Source organism: Malaclemys terrapin, chromosome 13 (genome assembly GCF_027887155.1).
Source record: "Malaclemys terrapin pileata isolate rMalTer1 chromosome 13, rMalTer1.hap1, whole genome shotgun sequence".
Taxonomy (NCBI): Eukaryota; Metazoa; Chordata; order Testudines; family Emydidae; genus Malaclemys; species Malaclemys terrapin.
The window spans coordinates 37,313,221-37,336,208 of record NC_071517.1 but is presented as its reverse complement, the minus strand read 5'-3'; the positions used below and the strand labels follow the sequence as shown (position 1 = coordinate 37,336,208).

The following is a 22,988-nucleotide window of genomic DNA, read 5'->3' as shown; positions in this document are numbered from 1 at the left end:
TGTGGAGCGGGAGAGACTGGCCCGGTTTGTCTTGGCCGGGTTAGTGTGATCCGAGTCGAGGGCACTGAACAGGATTCCCCTTTATGTGCCTGTGTGTTTCCGTGGTGCTGGCTGCCACTGTCCCAAACCCACATGGGCCATAGCCGCATTGAACTCTGCAGCAGCTGCCATGATGATCTTTATTCGGTTATGTCTGCGCAAGGGCTGAGGCTGGCTCCAACTCTGCAGGTGGCCTGACTCCAATGTGATCCCACAGAGGTGCGGCACTGTGAGATGTCTAGAGCGAATGAAGGCATCCCAGCTCAGGGCAGGCTCCCCCAATGAGCAGGCTTCCAATCAGGGGCACTGGAACAGGAGGTCCAGGGGAGCATGGCCCCATCACTTTTATAAGTGGAGGGGGTCTGTGGGAACTAGAGCCACGAGCACTGGAACCTCCCTAGAAGTGGGGTGGCTACTGATGCCTGGACCGCCCCTACCCTTGGGGCCCTGCCTGCTCTCCGCCCTTCCCCCTGTGGCCCCACCCTCGGTCCTCCCCCATTTTGCCCCGAGTCCTCACCCCACCTCTTCCCCCAAGGCCCCACACTTGCTCCGCCTCCTCCTGCCCCAGTTCTGCCTCTTTCCCTGAGGCCTCGCCCTTGCTCCACCTCTTCCCGTCCCGCTCCTCCTGTTCCCCTGCCCCACCAGCGACTCACTCCTCTCTGTCCCCTCTCCCCGCATTGCTCACTCTTAAGGCAGGAAAAAAGGGTTGGGGCTCTGCCACCCCCTCCGGTCCCAGTGCCCCTGGCTAGAACCTGGGTCTGTGGGCTGGCCAGCCTCTCTGTACCTCTGCAATAGGACTGTGTGCGTTATGCCATGGACCTGTGGAGAGAAACAGCATAGGATGTACCACCTCGGAAAGTCAGACAGACAGCTTCCCTCGTGGCCCCTGGTGACCTATGTAAGTCCAGGAGGAGTTCCAGGAACTGTCAGCACAACAAGCAAGACTTCCCTGCCAGCTGTAGTGATGAACCTGTCTCTTGGCCCGCTCTTGGACGCTTGACCTTGGCTCTGACGTCTGGTCCCTGACTTTGGCTCTGACCCTTTGCTCTGACCTTCGGTGCTGTTCTTGGCTTCTGACCGCCACTGCTGGCACTGCTAGGCCTGACTGCCACTGCTCTGACCATTAGGCCCTGAGCAGGGCCGGCTTTAGGCCGATTCAGCCGATTCGGCTGAATTGGGCCCCGCGCTAAGAGGGCCCCGCGCCGCAGCTGTCCGCCCTGCCCCCAGCTCACTTCCCCCTCCTCCCCTCCCCTGAACGCTCCACCCCCTGCTCCTCCCCCATCCCTGCTTCCCGCGAATCAGAGGTTCGCAGGAAGTCTGAAAAGAAGCAGGGGCGGGCAGGCAGCACCAAGTAACCCGGGGTGGCGGGGGGCGCGAGAAGGGCTCCGGGGAGGCATGGCCTAATCCGGCTCCGGTTCCGGCCGAGCGCGCTGGCCCCCGCAGCTCCGGCCTGGCTCGGGCCCGGCTCAGCCCCCGTGGCGCGGCTTCGGCTCCAGCCCCCCGGCCCGGCCCCCACAGCGCGGCTTCGGCTCCAGCCCCCCGGCCCGGCCCGGCCCCCGCGGTGCGGCTTCGGTTCCGGCCCCCCGGCCCGGCCCGGCCCCCGCGGTGCGGCTTCGGGTCTGGCCGCCGAGGGGCTCTGGGCCGGACCCAAGCCCGTCGAACACGGCCGGAGTGCGGCTCGATTCCTGGGGGCGGGGCTTGCGGCAAGCCCCACCCCCAGGAATCGGGCCCCGGTCTTGCTAAAGCCGGCCCTGGCCCTGAGCACCCAGGCCCTGGTCATGAGACTAGCTCCTGCCTCTCAGAGAGGTGCCTAACCTACAGCGACAGAAAACCCCCTTCCATCGCTGTAGGAAGCATCTGCATGTCAATACTACAGGGACCCAGCTCAGTGCTGTAGCTGTGGCACTGTGATGCCCGCAGTGTAGATGTGGCCAGTCTCCTGGCGGATGGACCACTAGCAGCTACAGCAGTAAAACCCAGAGCAACTCAGTCAGATTGTTTCTGGAGGTGGGGCGGGGGAGGGGGCACTGGGGTCCAGCAGCATTTAGCTGGTTCTGCAGCCTGCCCACAACTAAGCTGCACCCCAGAGAGTGAGGCTGTACTTTTCTACCTTCTCCTGTTCTTCCCTGAGTGCCCCTCCCCTCCCCCTCCCTTTGTGGTCATTTGTCTTGCTTTGTGTGATGAGTGAGAGAAAAGGGGATGAAGCAACGGGGGAAGATGAGAGTTTCTTTAATTTTCCTCCTAGTTGGAAATGTCTGCTTGATGAACATTCCAGGCACACGGGCCTTTGGTTTGCGCAAGCAGAAGCCACGTCGTCACTACAAAATTAAGTCGACCTAATTCATGTTGGTGTACAGCCCCCGCAGCAAGTACACTGCACTTTGCTCGTGTCAGCAATGCGCGTCCTCACCAGGAGCAGTTGAACCGATTATACTGTCAGCGTGGGGCATTGTGGGACGGCTCCTGGAGGCCACTAGCAGTCGACAGAAGCAATGCAGTGTCTACACTGACACTGCATTGACCTAACTACCTCAGCCAAGGCTCTATGCTGCCCATGGAGATGGAGTTATTAAGTCGCCATAGCATGGCAGTTTAATCAGCGGGAGCGAAATTTTAGTGTAGACACTTTCATAGTTAGGTCAACATAAGCTTCCTTACGTAAACTGCCTAACTCTGTAGTGTAGACCAGACCAGAGAGAGACAGAGAGTGCATACTGCCAGCCTCCGGGTACCATGCTGGGGGCTGAAAGCAAAGAAACTACCATCTCCTTTTGTTTCTGGTTCCTCCTATGTTCAGAGAAACAGGATTTTGTACGTCCCTTGTCAATAAACAAAAATACATCAGGAAAAATACCAGACTCCATCATCAATGTCTACTCCCATCCGGAACCTCCCCAGGCCCTAAACTTCTACTGTGGCCAGTTACCAGCTATGTCCATCCAGACCCACAGGGCCCCAATCTGACCCTGATCTGTTCACATATTGCAAACCTTCCCCACTCTGGCCTAGGGTTACCACCTTTGAAATGGAAAAAACCCAGCACCCGCCCCCCCCCCCAAGGCAAGCTCATGGCAACCCCAACCCCTAACCTCGCACCCCCCCTTCAACAGGCACGTATAGTATCTAGAGAGAGAACACATATAGATAAGATTGGTAACATCACTGATAACAAACAGGTCTTTGTTTTATCAGCACGTTTTGCCAGCCAGTCTTTGTAGTCTGTTTCGTTTAGCCAGTTGTCATTGAATGTGCTATTTCTGATGCTAGCTTTTTTTCCGCCTGTCTCCTCGCTGTCGCGTGACTCAAACCCTCTCTCGCACACATGCGCGTGGTTCACTTGCGTGTTGGTGGGCAGACAGCTGCTGTGTTGATCTGTTGTCGCTTAAATTGTGGCAGTGGGAACACTGCAGAATCTTTAGCCGGGCATGGAAACTTTTAACATTAGACAGCCAGTGTATTATGAGAATAATGCAAAGCTTTAGACCCACATAAAACAAACCTGGCAGATTAGATTATTTTTTCTGGCAACAGGCATACGCATACAAAAAAAAATGCCCAGGCTGGCATAGCATGGGAACTAGAGGTGCGGGGGGTGCTGCAGCACCCCAAGGTTTTACATGGGGCTCTGCTCCCGGCCCTGCATGTGGGGTCCCAGCTGCCAGCCCTGCACCCGGGCTCTGCTCCCGGCCCCGCAAGTGGGGCCATGGCCCCGCACCCGAGGCTCCGCTTCTGGCCGCCCACGTGGGGTTCCGGCTCCTGGCCCTGCTCCTGGGGCTCTGCTGCCGACCCCGCGCCCAGAGTCCCGGCCCCATGCCCAAGGGTCCTGGCTGCCTTGCCGGCCCTGTGCTAGGGGTCCCAGCTGCCGGCCTCAGCCCCCTTACCCCTGCCAGGGTGCCTGCCTCCTGGAGACATTGCCCTGCTCTTGGACCCAGGTCAGGGGGCGGGGCGGTCGCAGACATGGGTAAGGGGGCTGGCTTTCAGCACCCCCACTATTAAATAGCGCCACTACAGGCCGGTCAAATACAGGCCAAGTGGTAACCCCACACTCCCACCCCCCAGGACTAAACACTAAACAGATTTATTCTCTTCCTCCCACAGTGTCCCCCCCCCCCACCCCGATTTAAGGTGTTAAGGTTCCCTGCATAGAGAGGGGTCACATGTCTCTCCACTGCCTCAGGGGCTGGAACTGCTATTCAGGACTCATTGCAGCCCAGCCAACCCAGGCTAGCCCAGGCATGGAAACACCCGTTTCCTGCAACAGGCAGAACATGTAAAAATGTCACAAACAATTCCCCCGGCTAGCTAGATTTGCTGGTGCCTGGAGAAGCCCTCAGCCATGGCCACTGTAGAGAATCTCCAAAGAGAGCTGACTTGTTCCATCTGTCTGGATTATTTCAAAGAGCCGGTGTCCATATTCTGCGGGCACAATTTCTGCTGACCCTGCATCAGCCAGTGCTGTGAGGGATCGGGTAGAAACTTCTCCTGCCCCCAGTGCAGAAAAACAGCCCAGAGAAGAAACTTCAGGCCCACCGGGGAGCTGGGGAATGTTATCGAAATAGCCAAAAGCCTGAATTTCCAGGCAGCCAGAAGCTCAGGACGGGAGGGAGGATATGAGCAACGCCAGGAGGCCCTAAAACTTTTCTGCGAGGAGGATCAAACCCCCATTTGTCTGGTTTGCAGAGAGTCCAAGGCTCCCTGAGCTCCTGCGTTGACTCCCATAGAGGAGGCTGCCCAGGGTTATAAGGTAAGAACTTAAGAATGGCCACACTGGGTTAGACCAAAGGTCCATCTAGTCCACTGGTTCCCAAACTGGGGTTCATGAAATGTTACAGGGGGTTCTCAGGAAAAAATTCCCTAATGGCAGACAGAATTGTCCCTAGAGACCCCGGGCAGCATGGGGTGGACTTCCAAGAGCTAAGCAGATCAAAGCAAACATATCTATCACACTGAGGAGAGTCAAACATCAAGACTCCTTATAAGAAAGGGAGGTGGGTATTTTTTTGCTGTTTTGAAAATTAAATAGGCAGCTAGTATTGTTTTGAAGAACAAGTTTAAGCTTTGTTGTAACGTGCTTGTTTGTCTGGACGGCTCAAGACCTGAATGCTTGTGTAGGAGGAACTCTTTGAGTTGGCTTCTTAAATACCCTCATGCTGTTTCACATCTGATACTCTTTGATGAAACATAGGAGCCTTGTCTTATAACAGGCTTATTCAAAGTGATACAAGCTACAAAAGTGAGATCTTGGAAGAGTGTTGCCATTTTCATAATGTTGTAAAAATACTGTAATGATAAATAATAATTAATAATAAATAGTGTGAATAAGCATGTCACAAAAACAAATTTTATATTTCCAAGATCACTGCTTTTATAATTAATACTCAGGTAAAGGAGAAAATCCCTGGAAATATTCATTTTTAGGAAGGGGTTCACGAGACTTGACATTTTAGTGAAAGGGGTTCACAGGTTGTTAAAGTTTGGGAACCACTGATCTAGCCCAATATCCTGTCTTCCGACAGTAGCCAACACCAGTTGCCCCAGAGTGAATGAACAGAACAGGTAATCATCACATGATCCATCCCCTGTTACCCATTCCTGTACCCCAAAAAGGTAAGACCCTTTTCTACGGCTGCCAGTTTAGGTTGATCACTATTGCTTTCTCTAGCATTTCAGAGGGCAGGAGTCATCCCTGGTGCACAGGTCTCACAAGAGAAAGAGACCAACTTCCTCCGCCCCAGGAAAAAATCTCCGAACTAAACTTGTGTGCATGTTGCACACCCATCAACTGAACACCCCCCCCCCCATCGCTTTCTCTTTGCTCAGGACCAAATGCAGGCCCATTTGGAGGCTCTGAAGGAAGAGAGGGACGAGCTGGAGGAATGTAAAGATATGGAAGAGGGTAGAAGCGAGGAATACCTGGTAGTTGCGCATTGTTATGACCCAACAGGGACATGGGTGCTGGGGGCTCTCTCCCTGGGTGAGTGTCAGGGGATCTCTGTGAGCACATGCGTGTGGGAGTATGGCCCTCTGTAGGGCTGCCCCTGCACTGGGACTAGGTCCGATCTCCAGCAGCCATGGGCAGCTAGCTACAGTCACCAAGTTGTGAACTCCCCTCTGGTCAGTGCAGGGTGTAGGGTCTATGTTTTACGAGTATTAGTCTGGACCAGTGGTTTTCAACCTTTCCAGACTACCGTACCCTTCTCAGGAGTCTGATTTGTCATGCCTACCCCCAAGTTTCACCTCCCTGAAAAACGACTCGCTTACAAAATCAGACATAAAAATACAAAAGTGTCACAGTGCGCTCTTACTGGAAAACTGCTTCCTTTCTCATGTTTACTATATAATTATGAAATAAATGGTGACCCTTGGTTGAGGAACACTGATGTAATATATAGAGCAGTATAAACAAGTCATTGTCGGTATGAACTTTTAATTTGTACTGATTTCACTAGTGCTTTTTATGTAGCCTGTTGTAAAACTAAGGCAAATATCTAGTTGAGTTGACCTACTCCCTGGAAGACCTCTGCGCACCCCTCAGGGGTACATGTACCCCTGACAGAGAACCATTGGTCTGGAGTCATTCTTGTATGTCTTGACCAGTCCCAGGATAATAAGCAATCAGTCAGCTGTACTATAGGCAACCTGGAGTCTGGAGAAGCTCATGCTCTTTTCTAAGGGCTCTGAAACCTGCCTGCTTCCTCAGACTGTGCTGAAATTTGGTGTCTCATTCAGGGTGGATTGATTCAAATCACCAATTGGGAAGCCTGGCTTTAAACCATCCGTTTGAATTAGGGTGACCAGATAACAAGTGTGAAAAATCGGGACAGAGGGTGGGGGGTAATAGGCACCTATGTAAGAGAAAGCCCCAAATATCTGGACTGTCCCTATAAAATTGGGACATCTGGTCACCCTAGTTTGAATCAACTTTTTCTTTTGTACTTCAGTTATTTTCTGAAGAAAGGGGCATTCTCACTGGTTGAGATCACCACTAAAACATGCAGATTTCCAACTCAATAGAGCCTTTACACTAGATTTGGTACCTCATTTTGCTACCTAAGAGGATGCACTCTCTGAACATTCATTTATGCAATTGCATAGCAAAATATTTTCAGATTCTTACAAATTGTACATTTTTAGTGTGTTAGAAAATGGGGACTGATATATTGCTTATTTACTAACTAATTCACTTTTTGTTCACTTGTTTGTCAAGCTGCATTAGGAAGCTAACTGGAATTTAATTAAACAGACAAAACAGCATATGCAATTTATTTCTATTAAAACAAAACCAATGTACATAAACATTTACAACTAAATTATAATCAGTTTAGGCCTTAATATATTTTGTATTAAATAAATATTTCATTTTAAACAGGTTTATTTTAAAAATGTATTATTAAAATAATAAAAAAATCCAGTTTAAATCAAAATCCATTTTTCCTCTTTATTAAAAAATTCCTCTTTATCATTGACTTTTATCCATTCTGGTCTCATGGGGCTGCAGGACAAAATGTGAGGTCACTTCTGTCGGGGGTTCCCCAGGTACAGCACCCCCAACAAAACAGCATTGCTTAGGGTTGACAGATTCTACCAGGCAATTATTATTTTATTTTACAGTACTCAGTCTGTGGCTTGGCAAACCTAATCTGCAAACAAGGGATATTGGAATTTAAGATTAAATGTATAATAACATTTTGTGGCTTCTGTCCGAAGCTCATGGTACACAGCGGAGGTTCCTTGCATCTCTTCAGCCCCCCATCCCTGAGGGCCACTCTCCTGTCTCCCTTTATTTCAGGGACTCCCTGCAACTCCCCCAATCTCCCCCATGCCAGCAGCTCTGGGTACACCCCCATTCACCCTTCCCCCAATGGCAGGGTCCCCTAACCCCCCCCTCCACCAGGGGTTCTGGCTGCACCCCTCCCCACACACCAGGGTCTCCATTCTCTCCACCATGTGCTCTTTCTTCCTCTGCCCCAAAGTACTTTTCTTCCCCTCCCCCTGCATGGGAAGGGAGGGAGATAGACAGGTCGTGCCACTCTCCCTCACCTGGGAGGAGGCTTAAAAAAGGAATTAAGGGAACCTTCAGTTATTTACAATCACAAATCCCATTGAGTTCTCACTACAAACCCTAATGAAGAAAGAACAGGAGTACTTGTGGCACCTTAGAGACTAACTGTGGGCTACAGCTTATGCTCAAATAAATTTGTTAGTCTCTAAAGTGCCACAAGTACTCCCATTCTTTTTGTGGATACAGACTAACAGAGCTGCTACTCTGAAACCCAGGGCCGGCTTTAGGCCGATTCAACCGATTAGGCTGAATTGGGCCCCACGCTAAGAGGGCCCCATGCCACAGCTCTCCAACCTGCCCACAGCTCACTTCTCCCTCCTCCCCTCCCCTGAAGGCTCCTCCCCCTGCTCCTCCCCCACCCCTGCTTCCCACAAATCAGAGGTTCGTGGGAAGTCTGAGAAGAAGCAGGGGTGCGCAGGCAGCACCAGGGAAGCTGGGGTAGTGAGGGGCGCGATAAGGGCTCCAGGGAGGCACGGCCAAGTCTGGCCCCGGTTCCAGCCTAGCTCGCTGGCTCCAGCGGCTCTGGCCTGGCTCGGCTCCAGCCCGGCCCCCACAGCACGGCTCGGGTCCGGCCTGGCCCCCTCGGCTTGGGTCCGGCCCAGCCCCCGCAGCACGGCACGGCCCTCTCGGCTCGGGTCCGGCTCTGCTCGGGCCTGGCCCCCGTGGCTTGGGTCCAGTCCGGCCCCTGCGGCGCGGCTTGGCTCCGGCCCCGGTGGCGCGGCTCGGCTCTGGCCACCGAGCAGCTCCGGGTCGGACCCAAGCCCGGCGACCCCAGCCGGAGCACGGCTCGATTCCAGGGGGCGGGGCTTGCTGCAAGCCCCGCCCCCAGGAATCGGGCCCCACTCTTTCTAAAGCCGACCCTGCTGAAACCTGTCCTAATGGAGAACTGTAGCATGGCCTGCTGGCTTCAGCTTTGTTGACTGTAGGCATTTCAATCCCTTGGAAGGTGGTGTTTGCTGGTTGTAAACTTGCTTATCCACTTTGTGTTTGAGTTTGTTGCTCTCCCAGTAAGGATGTTAAGGAGGCTCTGTGCTGCGTTAACTGTGAAATGTCCTTCTAGGAAAAACCTCTCTATAAAATCTGAAACTCTAGGAACAATTTGGAAGCTAAACAAACAGGCACAAAACATCATTGTTAGCAATTTAGCAGGTTTAAATGGGAAGAAAGGAAAGAACCAGCAACTGCAAAATAAAAAATCACATGAAATCTATGTTTTAATGATGATTTTCATCCACCCTGTCTTTCTGAACTATCCTTTTGCCTGTTTTTGCTCCTCTTTGCAGGCTGAGGCCGAGAGAGAGCTGATTTTGGCTCTGTTTCAGCACCTGCACCACTTTCTGGAGGAACAAGAGCGACCCCTGCTGGCCAGATGGCGGAATTAAAGGAGGAAATTATGAAGATACAGGAGGAAAATATCACCACACTCTCCGCGGAGATTTCCCGCGAGTTGATCGTGAGATGGAGGGGAAGTGCTGGCAGCCAGCGAGTGAGTTCCTGCAGGTGAGACCTCAGATCTTTGCAGGGAAATATAGAGAGAAGGGGTAGAAGGTTAGAGCCAGAAGCCACACAGGACTGAAACTTCATAGATCTCACTATAGGTGGTTAAGTATAAACTCTCCCTTGTTTTCCATGGCTTTATATGATCATTATTTTAATTCATTTTCCAGCTGTGATTTGTGAGGGTGGTGAGGTCCTAGGAGAGGGGTATGATTACAGATATTTTAAATTCTTTGCTTTGAAGCCTTCCTTTCCTGCTCCGTGTTGGACACAAAAAGAACTCAGGGCATGGGCGCCGACTCCATGGGTGCTCTGGGAGTGGAGCACCCATGGGAAAAAATTGTGGGTGCTCAGCAGGGGAAGAGGCAGGGCAGAGCCGTGGGTGAAGGGGTGGGGTGGGGATGGGGCCTGGGGCAGATTGGGGGTCGAGCATCCTTGGGGAAATGAGAAAGTCGGTGCCTGTGAGTCATAGAATCATAGAATCATAGAATATCAGGGTTGGAAGGGACCTCAAGAGGTCATCTAGTCCAACCCCCTGCTCAAAGCAGGACCAATTCCCAACTAAATCATCCCAGCCAGGGCTTTGTCAAGCCGGGCCTTAAAAATCTCCAAGGAAGGAGACTCCACCACCTCCCTAGGTAACGCATTCCAGTGCTTCACCACCCTCCTAGTGAAATAAAAGTCAGGGCATTGCTTGACGGCAGATGTGCTAACCCTGACGCCACCAGCCTACCTACACTGTCATTGTAGTACAGGCCAATCGCTCACCTCTTGTGGACATGCACCTCTGCAAAACAGAGGTGGTGTTACTGTATAGCCACTGAGTTGTGCTTCAAAGGGACGAGCTGGCTGCAGCTCAGTGAACGTCCCGGCAGTTGCGTGGTGCCACGTGTAAATGGTCACTGTTTGTTCACTTTTATGATTATTATCAGCTTGGGAATGAGCTTCCTTTTCTCTTTCTCCCTCTTAGGACATTGGAAGCGCCTGGAGCAGGCACGTGGCTCCTTCCGACTCCTTCCCCACCCCCGGCACCGTGCTGGGAAGGGGCCTGGGCATCAGCAAACTGCCTGGGGCAAAGGCATAGTTCACACCCTCATTGACCTCGGTGGCACAAAATCCTGTGAGCCATCCTCCTAAAGCAGTGGTCCCCAAACTTTTTCACTTGCGCCCCCCTTATCTGATCCGTGCCCCTCCATGGGAGCTGGGGGGGAGGGTGATGGGGCAGGACGGGGGAGGGGGAGCTCCATTCCAGGGGTAGGGGGGGTGACTGGGACAGGGAGGGGGAGCCATGCTCAGGGCAGGATGAGGGAGCCTCCAGCCATCTCTGTGTGCTCCTCCAGGATTCAGCAGCAGCTGTTGGTCTTCCCACCCCCTGGTGGTGGAGGCCGGTTAGTAACCAGACTTTTAGTGTTCGGGCGGCTTGGACTGGGGGGACTGGGCCGGAGCGGAACTGGGGGCAGAGCAGGGCTGGGTGGCTCTGGGCTCCCTGGGCTGGCCTCATGGGCTCCCTGTTGGCCCATACAGTGACCAGCCCCTGGGTCAGTGACTGCTCACTTTAAGGCCCCTTCACACTGCCAGAGGGGTAAAGTTGAAAAGAGGCCTTAGTGCACATAAAGCTCGGCCCATCTGGCTTGTTTCATGCAGGGGTTTCACAGGAACACTCTCACCAGCCCATCAGCTGACACAAGAATCCGCCTCCACGCTGGAGTGCAGAAAGACCAAGAAGCACCGAGGAACAGAGCACAGACCTGAAGCTCTACAGTGAATCAGCAGCGATGCCCTGAGGAGAGGCAAGCTGCGGGTGTGGGCAGCACACATAGACCTGATGCCCTCTCCCCCCAGGGCTGCAGAGACATGCCAGCCACTTCTGGGAGCGGCGTGGGGCCAGGGCAGGCAGGGAGCCTGCTTAGACCCGCTGTGCTGCCAGACTTTTAGCAGCCAGAGATCGCGATCGACTGGCAGAGGCTCCAGGATCGACCAGTCTATCGCGATCTACCGACTGGTGACCACTGCGTTAGATCAAGGGAATAGTTCCACTGTCTTCAGTCGGACAATTCACACTCTTAAAGTGCACGCCATCTGGGTGTCTGCGGGCAGCCGTAGCCAAAGGAGATCCCTATTGGTTCCAGCCTGGGGGGGTCTGATCCAGTGCAGGGGCCCCGGGACATTACATGGATAGCCCTGCTTTCCTGGGATCCCCTAGCATCCATGTGGTTTGCGGTGAGTCCCACAGCTCCTACTGTCTGGCCTCTGCCGTAATTCTTCAGGGCAGGAGATGTGGGGGGTGGGGGGGAATCTGGCTGGGGATCATTGGCTTTCCCCAAACGTCTGATATATTATTACTAAGGCTAAGATTCTGTCATGGATATTTTTAGTAAAAGTCATGAACGGGTCACGGGCAATAAAAAAAAATTCACGGAAGGTTGTAACCTGTCTGTGACTTTTACTAAAAATATCCCTGATGCGATGGGGAGCCCAGCTGCAGGTCCCCACACTGCCTGAAGAGGTTAGGCAGCTGCAGGGGCCGCTCCAAGCTCTGGGGGTCCCCACCGCCTGTGGGGGCTTGGAGCTCCAAGGTCCCCCCACTCGGAGCTCAGGGGTACCCCCACCACCTGCAGCGGTCGGGAGCTTTGAAGGACCCCCAGTGCCCATGGTGGCTTAGAGTTCCTGGGTCCCCTGCCCCCTGTGGAGGCTGGGAGCTGCAAGGGGGCCCACTGCCTGTGTCGGCCAGGAGCTGTGGCAGGGGTCCCACTGCCTGCAGCAGCTTGGAGCACCAAGGGGGCCCTTGCTGCCCAGTCCACGGGAGCTGTGGGAGCCCCCGCTGCCCACAACCTCTGAAAAAATCGTAGCCTTAATTATCACTGAATGTTTCACTACCACTTTGTGTGCCTCTGTGGGCACAGGTCACACTGACGCCGAGCCGTAACGCCCAAGGCAAACTTCGCAAATGCAGCGGATTGACTGAGCAGGTTTAAGATTTTGCTTTGAAGTCCCACTCAAAACTTCCTTCATTGGGGCCCTTCCTCACCTGACACAGAAAGGATGGCGGGAGAGGAGGTGGAAGGTGGTAGGAGAAGGGGCAGAGCTTATGTTATTTGCATGGCCTTAACTGTGCATTTCATCTTTGCCATGTTTTGGAAGGAGTTTGCCTTGGTATATAAACAGGATCAGGGCCTAACTTATGTTTGTCAGTTTCTTATATTAAACCATAAACAGTAACCTCCAATAGGCCTATATGTCATTAGCTTTAAATGGCTATTTTATGTATTTAATTTTGAAAAAGCTACAGTGTTCTCTCAGGGTTTTTCCTCCTAAAGAAACACAGAAAGATTTATCACCTTCCCCCCCAGTTCAGCACTGCTCTTTGCCTGGGGGAATATAATATCGGGTCCCTTCACAGAGAGCTTTGCATTTCTCTGCACAGTCTCCAGGGGCTGAAAATCAAACAGGCTTCTCCCCCAGCTCAGCCAATGAGAAAGACCCTAAGTGAACAAACACCCAATTGCGGCTGCAGTCTAAAGGCAGGAAAGTGAAATGAAACCTGTCACTTTCCCCCCGCTGGGAGCCATGGCTGCAGAGAGCCCTGTACAGAGTCTCCAGGATGAAGCTTCTTGTTCCATCTGTCTGGAGTATTTCAAAGACCCAGTGTCTATCCACTGCGGGCACAACTTCTGCCGGGCCTGCATCACTGACTACTGGGAAGAGTCAGATATCAACTTCTCCTGCCCTCAGTGCAGAGAAACCGCCCAGCAGAGAAACTTCAGACCCAACAGGGAGCTGGCAAAAATTATTGAAATAGCCAAGCGGCTGAGTTTACAGGCAGCCAAAGGCTCAGGAGGTGAGCGAGTGTGTGAGAAGCACCAGGAGACCCTGAAACTGTTCTGCGAGGAGGATCAAGCCCCCATCTGTGTGATCTGCCGAGAGTCCCAGGCTCACAGATCTCACACTGTGGTTCCCATAGAGGAGGCTGCCCAGGAGTACAAGGTAGGGAAGCCTAGTATATTGTAACAGGCAGGAGTTTAAATAAGTAAAGCATCAGATAAAATGGGATCTTCCACTGTGAATTTCTAGACATAGAAATTTCACATACAGTATTTAGGTTTCTCACTAGTTTAATCTGAATGCCTTATTTCCTGTGTGTGTATATATATATATACACACACACATACCATTAAGAAGACAGGAAATTACACTTACGTGAATGATCTCTGCTCTCAACCTCTTGCTGAATAATGTCTGGGAGTTGGCTCAAAGTGATGCTGAACTTTTGCTACCTAATAGTTCTGTTCAAAATGACATTTCTCAGGAGCTGAATAAAACTGACAGAGCTAATTCAGGGCCCGATTCAGCAAAACGCTTAGACGTGAGCTTAACTTTAAGAGTGTGAATTGTCCGACTGAAGACAGTGGAACTATTCCCTTGATCTAACACAGTGGTCACCAATCGGTAGATCGCGATAGACTGGTCGATCCTGGAGCCTCTGCTGGTCGATTGCGATCTCTGGCTGCTAAAAGTCTGGCAGCACAGCGGGTCTAAGCAGGCTCCCTGCCTGCCCTGGCCCCACGCCGCTCCCAGAAGTGGCTGGCATGTCTCTGCAGCCCTGGGGGGAGAGGGCATCAGGTCTATGTGTGCTGCCCGCACCCGCAAGCACTGCCCCCGCACTGGGGGGGCGGGGGGCGGGGCCAGCGGCAGCGCAAGGAGTTGCCTGCTACCCTCCCACACCCAGGGCCGCAGACATGCCAGCTGCTTCCTGGAATGGTATGGGGCCAGGGCAGGCAGGAAGCCTCCCTTATACCCGCTGCACCACCAACTGGGAGCCACCTTGCACCCCTTCCTGCACCCCACCCCGCTGCCCCAACCTGGAGCCCCCTCCTACACCCAAACTCTCTCCCAGACCCCACACTCCCTCCCAACCCCCTGCCCCAGCCCTGAGCCCTCACCCAAATTCCCTCCCAGAGCTTGCACCCCTCACCCCCTCCTGCATCCCAACCCCCTGTCCCAGCCTGGAGCCCCCTTCTGCACCCAAACTCCTTCCCAGAGCCTGCACCCCTCACCCCCTCCTGCACCTCAACACTCTGCCCCAGCCCAGAGCCCTGTCCTGCACCCCAACCGCCTGGTCCAGGCTCAACCTAGAGCCTCCTCCCACACTCCAAACCCCTCTTCCCTAGCCCAGAGCCTGCACCCCCTCCTGCACCCCAACCCTCTGCCCCAGCCCGGTAAAAGTGAGTAAGGGTGGGGGAGAGCAAGTAATAGAGGGAGGGGGAATGGAGTGAGCAGCACGGGGCCTCAGGGAAGGGGCGGGGTAGATCCTGGGTTGATAAATTCAAAAAGCAATCTTGTGCGTAGAAAGGTTGGAGACCACTGATCTAACAAAAGCATGTGTTTCAGTGTTTTGTTGAACAATGGCCATTCTTTTCCTTTGTCTGTGTCACTCATTTTATTCCTGACACAGGAATCACTCACTTCTTGGGTCCCAAACATGCAGATGTCTCAGAGGCCAGGGGGCTAGGGATTATACAGACCAAGATTGTAACATCAGTAACCAGTAAAACAATCCAGTGCATTGGAGGAGACAAACGTGGTGGCCAATTATGTATGGCTGTGGACTCATTTTCTCTTTTTGAGTTAAATCAGCTGCAAAGAGTTTAAACAAATGCAGTCATATCCGTGCAGCTGGTTTGTAGTTTGTAGGGACTGGATTCTCCCTATGCCGCTGTCCAAAGAAGGGGAAAAACGTTGAACACTCAACGTTATTTCTTTGCTCAGGAAAAAATCCAGATCCAATTACAGATTCTGAAGGAAGAGAGAGAAAAGCTGATGGGATTGAAACTGACCAAAGAGGCAAGAATCTGGGAGCATCTGGTAGGTACCAGTTGTTATTATCCAGCAAGGACATGTAGGTGCGTGTCCCTCCCAGGGTGGGTATCACTCTGGTAGTGTGGGGGTCCGGGGGATGGGAGAGTCAGGGGCTCATACTGTGACCACATGCCACTGAATGAGATCCTGTGTTTCTATGTTCCCCTTTGGGGATGTCCCGTCTCTGCCGGCTGGATTGTGTCTTGCACTCAGGCTGCTGAAAATGCCCCTGGACTCTGATATGTGAAGCGGGAGAGATGCAGTGCATGACCCTGGGCTGGCTAGCACCAGGCATGAGGTCATGGCCTGGCCGCCTCCTTTCCCTCTCCTGAGCAGCCAGAAGCATCACATCTGCTCCAGGGGCACAAGGCAACTCGTGTGGCCTTCCCCAGGAGATACAGAAAGAGCCTTTTCTCCCCCCATCCCTGCTGAGTCCAGGCTCAGTCTGGGCCCGTGTGTCTGTGTTTGGACGTGCTGGGAATTTCTGGGTGTTCCTGTTTGCACCCCTAGATGTCTTTGTGTTTGGGCATCTCTGGGAGCAGGCAACTATCCGGATTTCCTGAGTTAATGTATTAGAGGGTTAAGCTGTCTGTTGAGTTCTCTTTTGTTTAATTCTTTTTCATTTGTTTGCTTCCCCCAGCCTCTCTCACTCCCAATGTGATCCAGGACGTGTCTACACAGTAACTAGACACCCGTGGCTGGCCCATGCCAGCTGACGCAGGTTCGCTGGGCTCAGGCTGTGGGGGTCTAGGACCCTGAGAAGTGAAGGGTCCCAGAGCATGGGCTCCAGCCTGAGCCCAGAAGTCTACAAAGCAATGAAACAGCCCCGCAGCCCAGAGGCGCCGACTTTCTGGTTTCCCTGGGGGTGCTCGACCCCCGCTCTGCCCCACGCCTGCCCTGAACAATACTGGGAACTAGATTAGTTCCTGGAGAATTGGTCCATCAATGGCTATTAGCCAGGATGGGCAGGGATGGTGTCCCTAGCCTCTGTTTGCCAGAAGCTGGGAATGGGAGACAGGGGATGGATCACTTGATGATGATCTGTTCTGTTCATTCCCTCTGAAGCACCTGGCATTGGCCATTGTCGGAAGACAGGACACTGGGTTAGATGGACCTTTGGTCTGACCCAGTCTGGCCATTCTTACGTTTTTATGGGAAAGTTTCTCTCAAGTGCTATTTAAGGTTGCAATAAAATACCCCTTCCCCCTCCCCATTGAGTAGCCAGGGTCTCATCTGGAGCTGGCATGAATTGGTAGAGCTGCCTTGACGTTTGTGGAGTTAAACTAGCTGAAGATCTGGCCCCAGGTGACTCACTCTGTGGGCCCTGCCCTGCCCTTTCCCTTCCTCATTACAGGAGCAGGTAGAAACAGAGAGGCTGAAGATTCTGTCTGAATTTGAGCAGCTGCGGCAGTTCCTAGAGGAACAAGAGCAACTCCTGCTGGCCCGATTGGAAGAGCTGGACAAGGAGATTGAGAAGAGAAGGGATGAGAACATTGCCAAACTCTCGGAGGAGATTTCCCGTGTAAATGACATGATCAGCGAGCTAGAGAGGAAGTGCCAGCAGCCAGCGAGTGAATTCCTGCAGGTGAGATACTGGATCCTTGATACGCAAGAGCCTTGGAGTCCAGGAGTCAAACGCTAGAGTAGAACTCACAGGTTATGCAGCTGAAATATAATTTTTTACTGTTTCTAACCATTAGTATTGTTATTTGTTTCATTGTTCGGAGAACCTGGGTATTTTAAATCAAATATAATCTATCTCGGTACTCAAATGTCCCCCATGACCATCAGATCTGCATGCCTCCCCAAAATTAATGCATTGATCCTCTTCTTAGGGAAGGATTATTATCTGCATTTTACAGATGGGGTGGACTGAGGCAAAGAAGCCTGGATCCCAAAGGGACTTGTCATTGCAAGGCCTAACTTTCAGGTCCTTAGAAAATCACTGTGGGATCCACAACGTTAGGCCCCCAGGCTCCCTACACGATGCACAGGTGGAGCTAGGCACCGAAGAACGGGAGCCGCCGAAGCCGGCTGGTGGGGGATGCCAAGGAGAGGGGTGTGTCCCAAGCCCGCCACTCTTGCAAAGAGAGGTGCCCAAATGTGGACTGAAGGGGAGGCGCCTGGCTCTTGCTTGTGATCCACAAATGGGAACCCCTTACCTGGAGACTGGTGTCTTCTGGTGCTTAAATCGTTCTTGTGGGAAGAAGTCAGGCGGGTAACTAGTGCCGAACAAAGCCATGCTGGTGGCAGAGCCGGCTCATCCTTGTAACCTTTAACTCAGTAATTAGGGTACTCGGTCGGGAGGTAGGAAATTCTGGTTCAATCCCTGTCTGATGAGAAGAAGAGATGTGACAGGGGTTCCTCACCTTAGAGATACACACCCTAACCATTGGCATAAAGAGTGGATTTCAATTTACTTCTCTTCTGGCCTTCTTGAAGGAAGGAGCACAATGGACTAAGCAGTTAGGTACAAAGAATAGCCCTAAGGTTATACCCTGAAATCATCTAAATGGCTACCGAGATTGGTTTATGTTGCATCTCGTTGATTTCACTAAGGTTCCTTCTTTCCCTTCCCCTTCTAGGATGTCCAAAGCACCTTGAGCAGGTACGTGGCTCCTTCTCACTCCCCCTCACAAGTTTCTGTGCTGTTCTTGTTAGCGGTTTGTATTGTGGTAGTATTTAGGGGCCCCAAACCACAGACTAATAGGGCTCCATGGACAAAAACGTAACAGACACTCCATGCCATAGGCGCCGATTCTGTGGGTGGTCTGTGGCTGGAGCACCCACCGAAAAAAAATAGTGTGTAGTCAACATCCACTGGTGGCCCTGCCGATCAGCTCCTCTCCCTCCCTCCCAGCACCTCCTGCCCGCTGCATATCAGCTGTTCAGCGACGTGCAGGAGGCACTAGGGAGGAGGGGACAGAGCGAGGACAGGGCATGCTCCAGAGAGGGGACGGAACGGGGTGGGAAGAGGCAGGGCGGGGTGGGTCTTGTGGGAAGGGATGGAGTGGGGCGGGGTCTGGGGCAGAGCATGGGTTGAGCACCCCCAGGGAAATGAGGAAGCCAGTGCCTGTCCTGCCATACCCTTCATTGGGAAAGGATCCCTCCTTCCTTGCCCTTTTGACTAGGACAAGCGTAGGTGTCCGATGCCCCAGAAACCCTTACCTTGGAGGTCCCTCTGAATGAGGAGACCCGGGTGCTTTCCTCCTCCTAGAGGGAAGGCAGAGTGAATTTCCAAACACACAGTGGCTCTCGTAGTGAAACAAGATTTATGTGAACATAGAGCAAGAAGATCATTTTGAAAAAATTGATGATCTCCACTTATCTATGTTTATATCTCTATTGGCTGAGAGCAAAATTCTTGGCTACCTGATAACTTCTGGGTGATGCATGAGGCAAGCTGGAGCTGTGGCGTTCTCTCAGTCCACTTCCAAGCACTCAAATGGCCACATCACAAAGATGTACGGCACAGACGTCATATTTTTTGCCCACTTATTGGTAAATCGCAGCAGGAAAGCCAAGGACCGAATTGGCCGTGGGTTCAGATGGGATTTGTCTGGTCCATATATAAAGCACAGGAATAAAACTCTGTTAGGGAAGCTTCCACTGAGGGCTTGTCTACACTGCCACCTTACAACACTGAAACTTTCTCACTCAGGGGTGTGAAAAAACACACCCCATGAGTGATGCAAGCTTCAGTGCTCTAAAGTGGCAGTGTAGATAGTGCACCAGCGCTGGGAGCTACTTCCCTCATGGGGGTGGGTTTTTTACAGCTGGAGCTGGAGCCGCGACTACATAGCCACGTTAAAGCACTGCCACGGCAGTGCTTTAATGTTGGTAGAGAAGACATACCCTGAGGCTGGGCTACACAAAGACAGTCTAGGGGTGGAATCCTGGCCCTGGTGACGTCAAAAGAAATTTTGCTATGGACTTCACTGGGTCAGGGTTTTACCCCAGTCCTAGCAGGACAGCGGGGTTCCGTAGCATGAAAGTCATGGGGAAAGATTATTTAAAAAAAAAGCAAACAAACAATGGAGAATAAGGAATAAACTAAATAATGAATTAGACGAGTGTGTTTCTTTCCAGGTGTGAGCTGGGGAAGGTCCCGCAACTGGAGGAGGTTTCTCCTGAGCCAGAGAAAACCCCCAGCAGCATCTCTCATAAAACTATTGCTCTAAAGGAGACTCTGAGGAAATTCCAAGGTACGGAGAAGGGATTGGGGAAGAGGGGGACTTGACATTTGACAGTGGGAGGAGATGGGCCAATTAGCTGCTCATGTAAAGTCCGGACAATAACAGTAAACAATGATGTTATCATTACTGAACTCTGTAAGGGCCTAGAGCAGAGGTTCTCAGCCTTTTTTGGCTAGGACCCCCTTTGAAAATATTTCAGGCTGTGACGACCCCCTCAAAAAGTGACGACCCCCTCCACACCACGCTTTAATATACTTCTGTGCTGCTGCTGGCGGTGGCGCTGCCTTCAGAGCTGGGAGCCGCACCTGCCACTCTCGCGACCCCCCCCTACAATAGTCTTGCGATCCCCTTTTGGGTCGGACCCCCCAGTTTGGGAAATACTGGACCAGAGGAGATTCCTTGGGACTAGAACGTAGGAGGAGAGCTGGTTGGAAAGTGGGAGGTGTTTTCTTTCTCTCACACACCCACTTACTTTTGAAAATGTTTCTTTACAAATAATTCATAAGTATTATCTAAGTTTCTTTTCCCCATGGGCAGGTCTATCCTCCCCAATGCCCTCACCCACCATTCCTGATCCCTCCTTTCACCCTGCACCCCCCTGGGCTATCCTCTTCTCTACTTCTACCTCTTTGCTTTTCCCTCTTGGCTGAGGGACCCACCCAGGCTGCTGATGCTGGTGTCCCTCCACTCAGGGCCAGCCTTAGGGGAAATGGTGCCCTGGGCGCATGGGCGGCAGGTGAACCCCCCCTTTGGGGAGGCTAGCCCCTCGGCCCTGCCCTCCCTGTGCTGACAAAGCCCCGAGCGCTCCAGCTGCACCGGCCCAAACTGCCCCAGCCAGCCCAGCCCTTGGCTGCCAGTCCGAGCTAAGTCCCTGCCAGCTTTAGGGTAACGTGGGTAGGGCCTTGGGGTGGAGCATAGGTGGGGCCACAGCCTGGGTTAGGGGAGGCTTAGTCTTCCCTAGTCTTTGATATCCACCACCCATGCCTGGGCGAACTTGTATTTTGGTGCCCCTGGTCCCCATAGGCGCCCCACCACCCTATTGCCCTGACCCTCACTGGTCCCCCCCATCCAGGCCCTGCTGCCTTCCATCAGTGCTTAATTTGTATTGAAAGAGATGCCGGGGCTCAGCCCTAGCACAAATTAAGCACTGGCTGTCGTCAGGACAGTGGGTAGGAGGTAACAGCACGGCATCCCCTTAAATACCGCACCTTGGGTGGCGGCCCAGCCCGCCAACCTCGAAGGCTGGTCCTGCCTCCACTCTCCTCAGGAGTGGCTAGGAGTGGGGCAGCAGGGTGGGAAGCAGAAAGGCAGAATCTGCAGCCAAAACTGCAGCTGTAACAGCACCTCTAGTGCCTGGGAGAAGGGAACCGTGGCGAAATCCCTGCTCAGCCCCAGCAGAGGCAGCTCACTGCAATCCGGGACAGAGAAGCAGGAAATCAGGGAGGGTCCCAGCCAGGACGGGGCTGCGGGGGTGTGTGAGAAATGGTTCCAGCCGCCCGCAGGGCCGAGCTCTGCCCCTAACGCTCTGATTTTCTCTTGGTCCCCCCCAGCGGATGTGACTCTGGATCCAGACACGGCTCACCCCCGCCTTGTCCTGTCTGAGGATGGGAAAAGTGTGAGATGGGAAGACACGCGCCAGCACATGCCTGACAATCCCAAGAGATTTGATTCTTCTCGCTGCGTGCTGGGCCTGGAGGGCTTCTCCTCGGGGAGGCATTACTGGGAGGTGGAGGTGGAGGATGGGGGAGCCTGGGCTGTTGGGGTGGCCAGAGAGTCTGTGAGGAGGAAGGGACGGGTCAATGTTAACCCGGAGGAGGGCATCTGGGCTGTGGGTCAATGTGGGACTCAGTACCTGGCTCTCACCTCCCCCAAGATCCCCCTCTCCCTTGCTGAACGGCCCAGGACCATCGGGATTTATCTGGACTGCGAAGAGGGGCGGGTGGCATTTTTTGATGCTGATAACGAGGCCCCGATCTTCACTTTCCCACCGGCCTCTGTCCCTGGAGAAAAAATCCTCCCTTTACTGTGTTTGGGGAGAGGATCCCAGTTCAGACTGTGTCCCTGCCTCACAGGGTATAATATAGAGCCTTAGAAATACACATGGTTAGCCTCACACGGCCCAGTTTGTCCTGGAGGCCAAAGTGTATTTGTTCATGTCAAACTCAAGAGAAGGGGGAAAAGGTATAGACCTGTCTGTGTGTCCCAACACTGATTCTGCAGGATTCTAGCAGTTTGCAGGGACATAGACTGGGATGGAGGCAACTGGAACCAGAAATGGGGCATTGGAGAAGGGTAATTGGGGTAGGGGGGGAACGGGGAGGAGGTGGATACTGGAGAAATGAACCTGAAAGGGTGGGAGCCAATTAATAATCTCCAGCTTTGAATGGGGTTTTACGGATGCATTTTTTAAAAAAGCAAATGGATTCTACATTCTTATGATCCATGGAATAATTGTATTAAAGTGAATAAAGGACAAAAAGGGTCCTTTTGTCTCTTCTGGTGGGTTTAAAAAGAAAAAAAATGGATTAAGTGAAACTGCAATGAGCCATTCATAAGGGAGGCAGTGTGGCCTAGTGGATACAGCACCGGATTCAGGAGACCTGGGTTCTCTTTCCAGCATAGCCACTGGCCTGTTGGGGGAGTTTGGGCATGGCTCTGTACCTCTCTCTCCCCATCTGTGAAATGGGGCTGATACTGGCCTCCTTTGTAAAGTGATTTGAGATCCTTGGTTGTAAAGTGCTGTCCGAGAACTACACGGAGGCAACACCCCTTTAGTTGAGTCTGTGAAAAGCTGTGTGTAGACAAGGCCATCATGCTCGTTAGCAGAGACTGATACTGGGCCCTTGCACAAAAACAGCACTATCTTCACTGGGGGACAGGAGCTGGTTGTGTCTGATCTATTAAAACGGAGCTCCAGACCTGCCCCCCTCCCCTCCCAAGGTCTTTTCCATTGGATGCAAAACACAGACTCCCAAACGGGTGAAAGTTTGTGTCCCAGGGGCAATCAAGAACCTCCAGGATGAGGAAGCAGGAGATTGGAGATGCATGGCGTGTGGGAAAAAATATCCCTTGGATTTCAGTGTACTGCTATTCTAGCTCTGACAAAGGAAGGAAGAATGGCCTTGTAGTTCAGATGTTAGCTTTGGACTCAGGAGATGCAGGCTCCTTTCTTGGCGTTGCCTCAGGATTCCTGTGTAATTTGAAGTGAGTCATTAGACCGCTCCATGCCTCAGATTCTCCATCAGGGGTGTGAGGATTGCACACCTTCCCAAACTCGCAGAGGGCGTGTGAGGGTAAATTAGTTCGTGAATGTGAGCTACCAACACACTACAAGATGA

At 52.6% G+C, this 22,988-nt stretch overlaps 1 protein-coding gene across 1 annotated transcript; it reads left to right on the top strand.

The window, feature by feature from the left end:
* The first annotated feature begins 4,375 nt into the window (after positions 1-4,375).
* Positions 4,376-21,923, top strand: LOC128847356 (E3 ubiquitin-protein ligase TRIM39-like). The gene is made up of 9 exons (XM_054046746.1): positions 4,376-4,472; positions 9,424-9,554; positions 10,569-10,670; positions 13,124-13,582; positions 15,365-15,460; positions 16,809-17,039; positions 18,040-18,062; positions 19,544-19,659; positions 21,201-21,923. The coding sequence occupies exons 1-9, from the start codon at positions 4,376-4,378 to the stop codon at positions 21,740-21,742; spliced, it is 1,797 nt and encodes a 598-aa protein (XP_053902721.1). The 3' UTR covers positions 21,743-21,923.
* Positions 21,924-22,988: the final 1,065 nt, after the last annotated feature.

Coding starts and splice junctions, on each gene's coding strand:
- LOC128847356 (XM_054046746.1), top strand. CDS start 4,376: ATGGCCACTGTAGAGAATCTCCAAAGAGAGCTGACTTGTTCCATCTGT. Junction 15,461..16,808: donor CAAGAATCTGGGAGCATCTG/GTAGGTACCAGT, acceptor TCCTCATTACAG/GAGCAGGTAGAAACAGAGAG. Junction 18,063..19,543: donor GTCCAAAGCACCTTGAGCAG/GTACGTGGCTCC, acceptor GTTTCTTTCCAG/GTGTGAGCTGGGGAAGGTCC.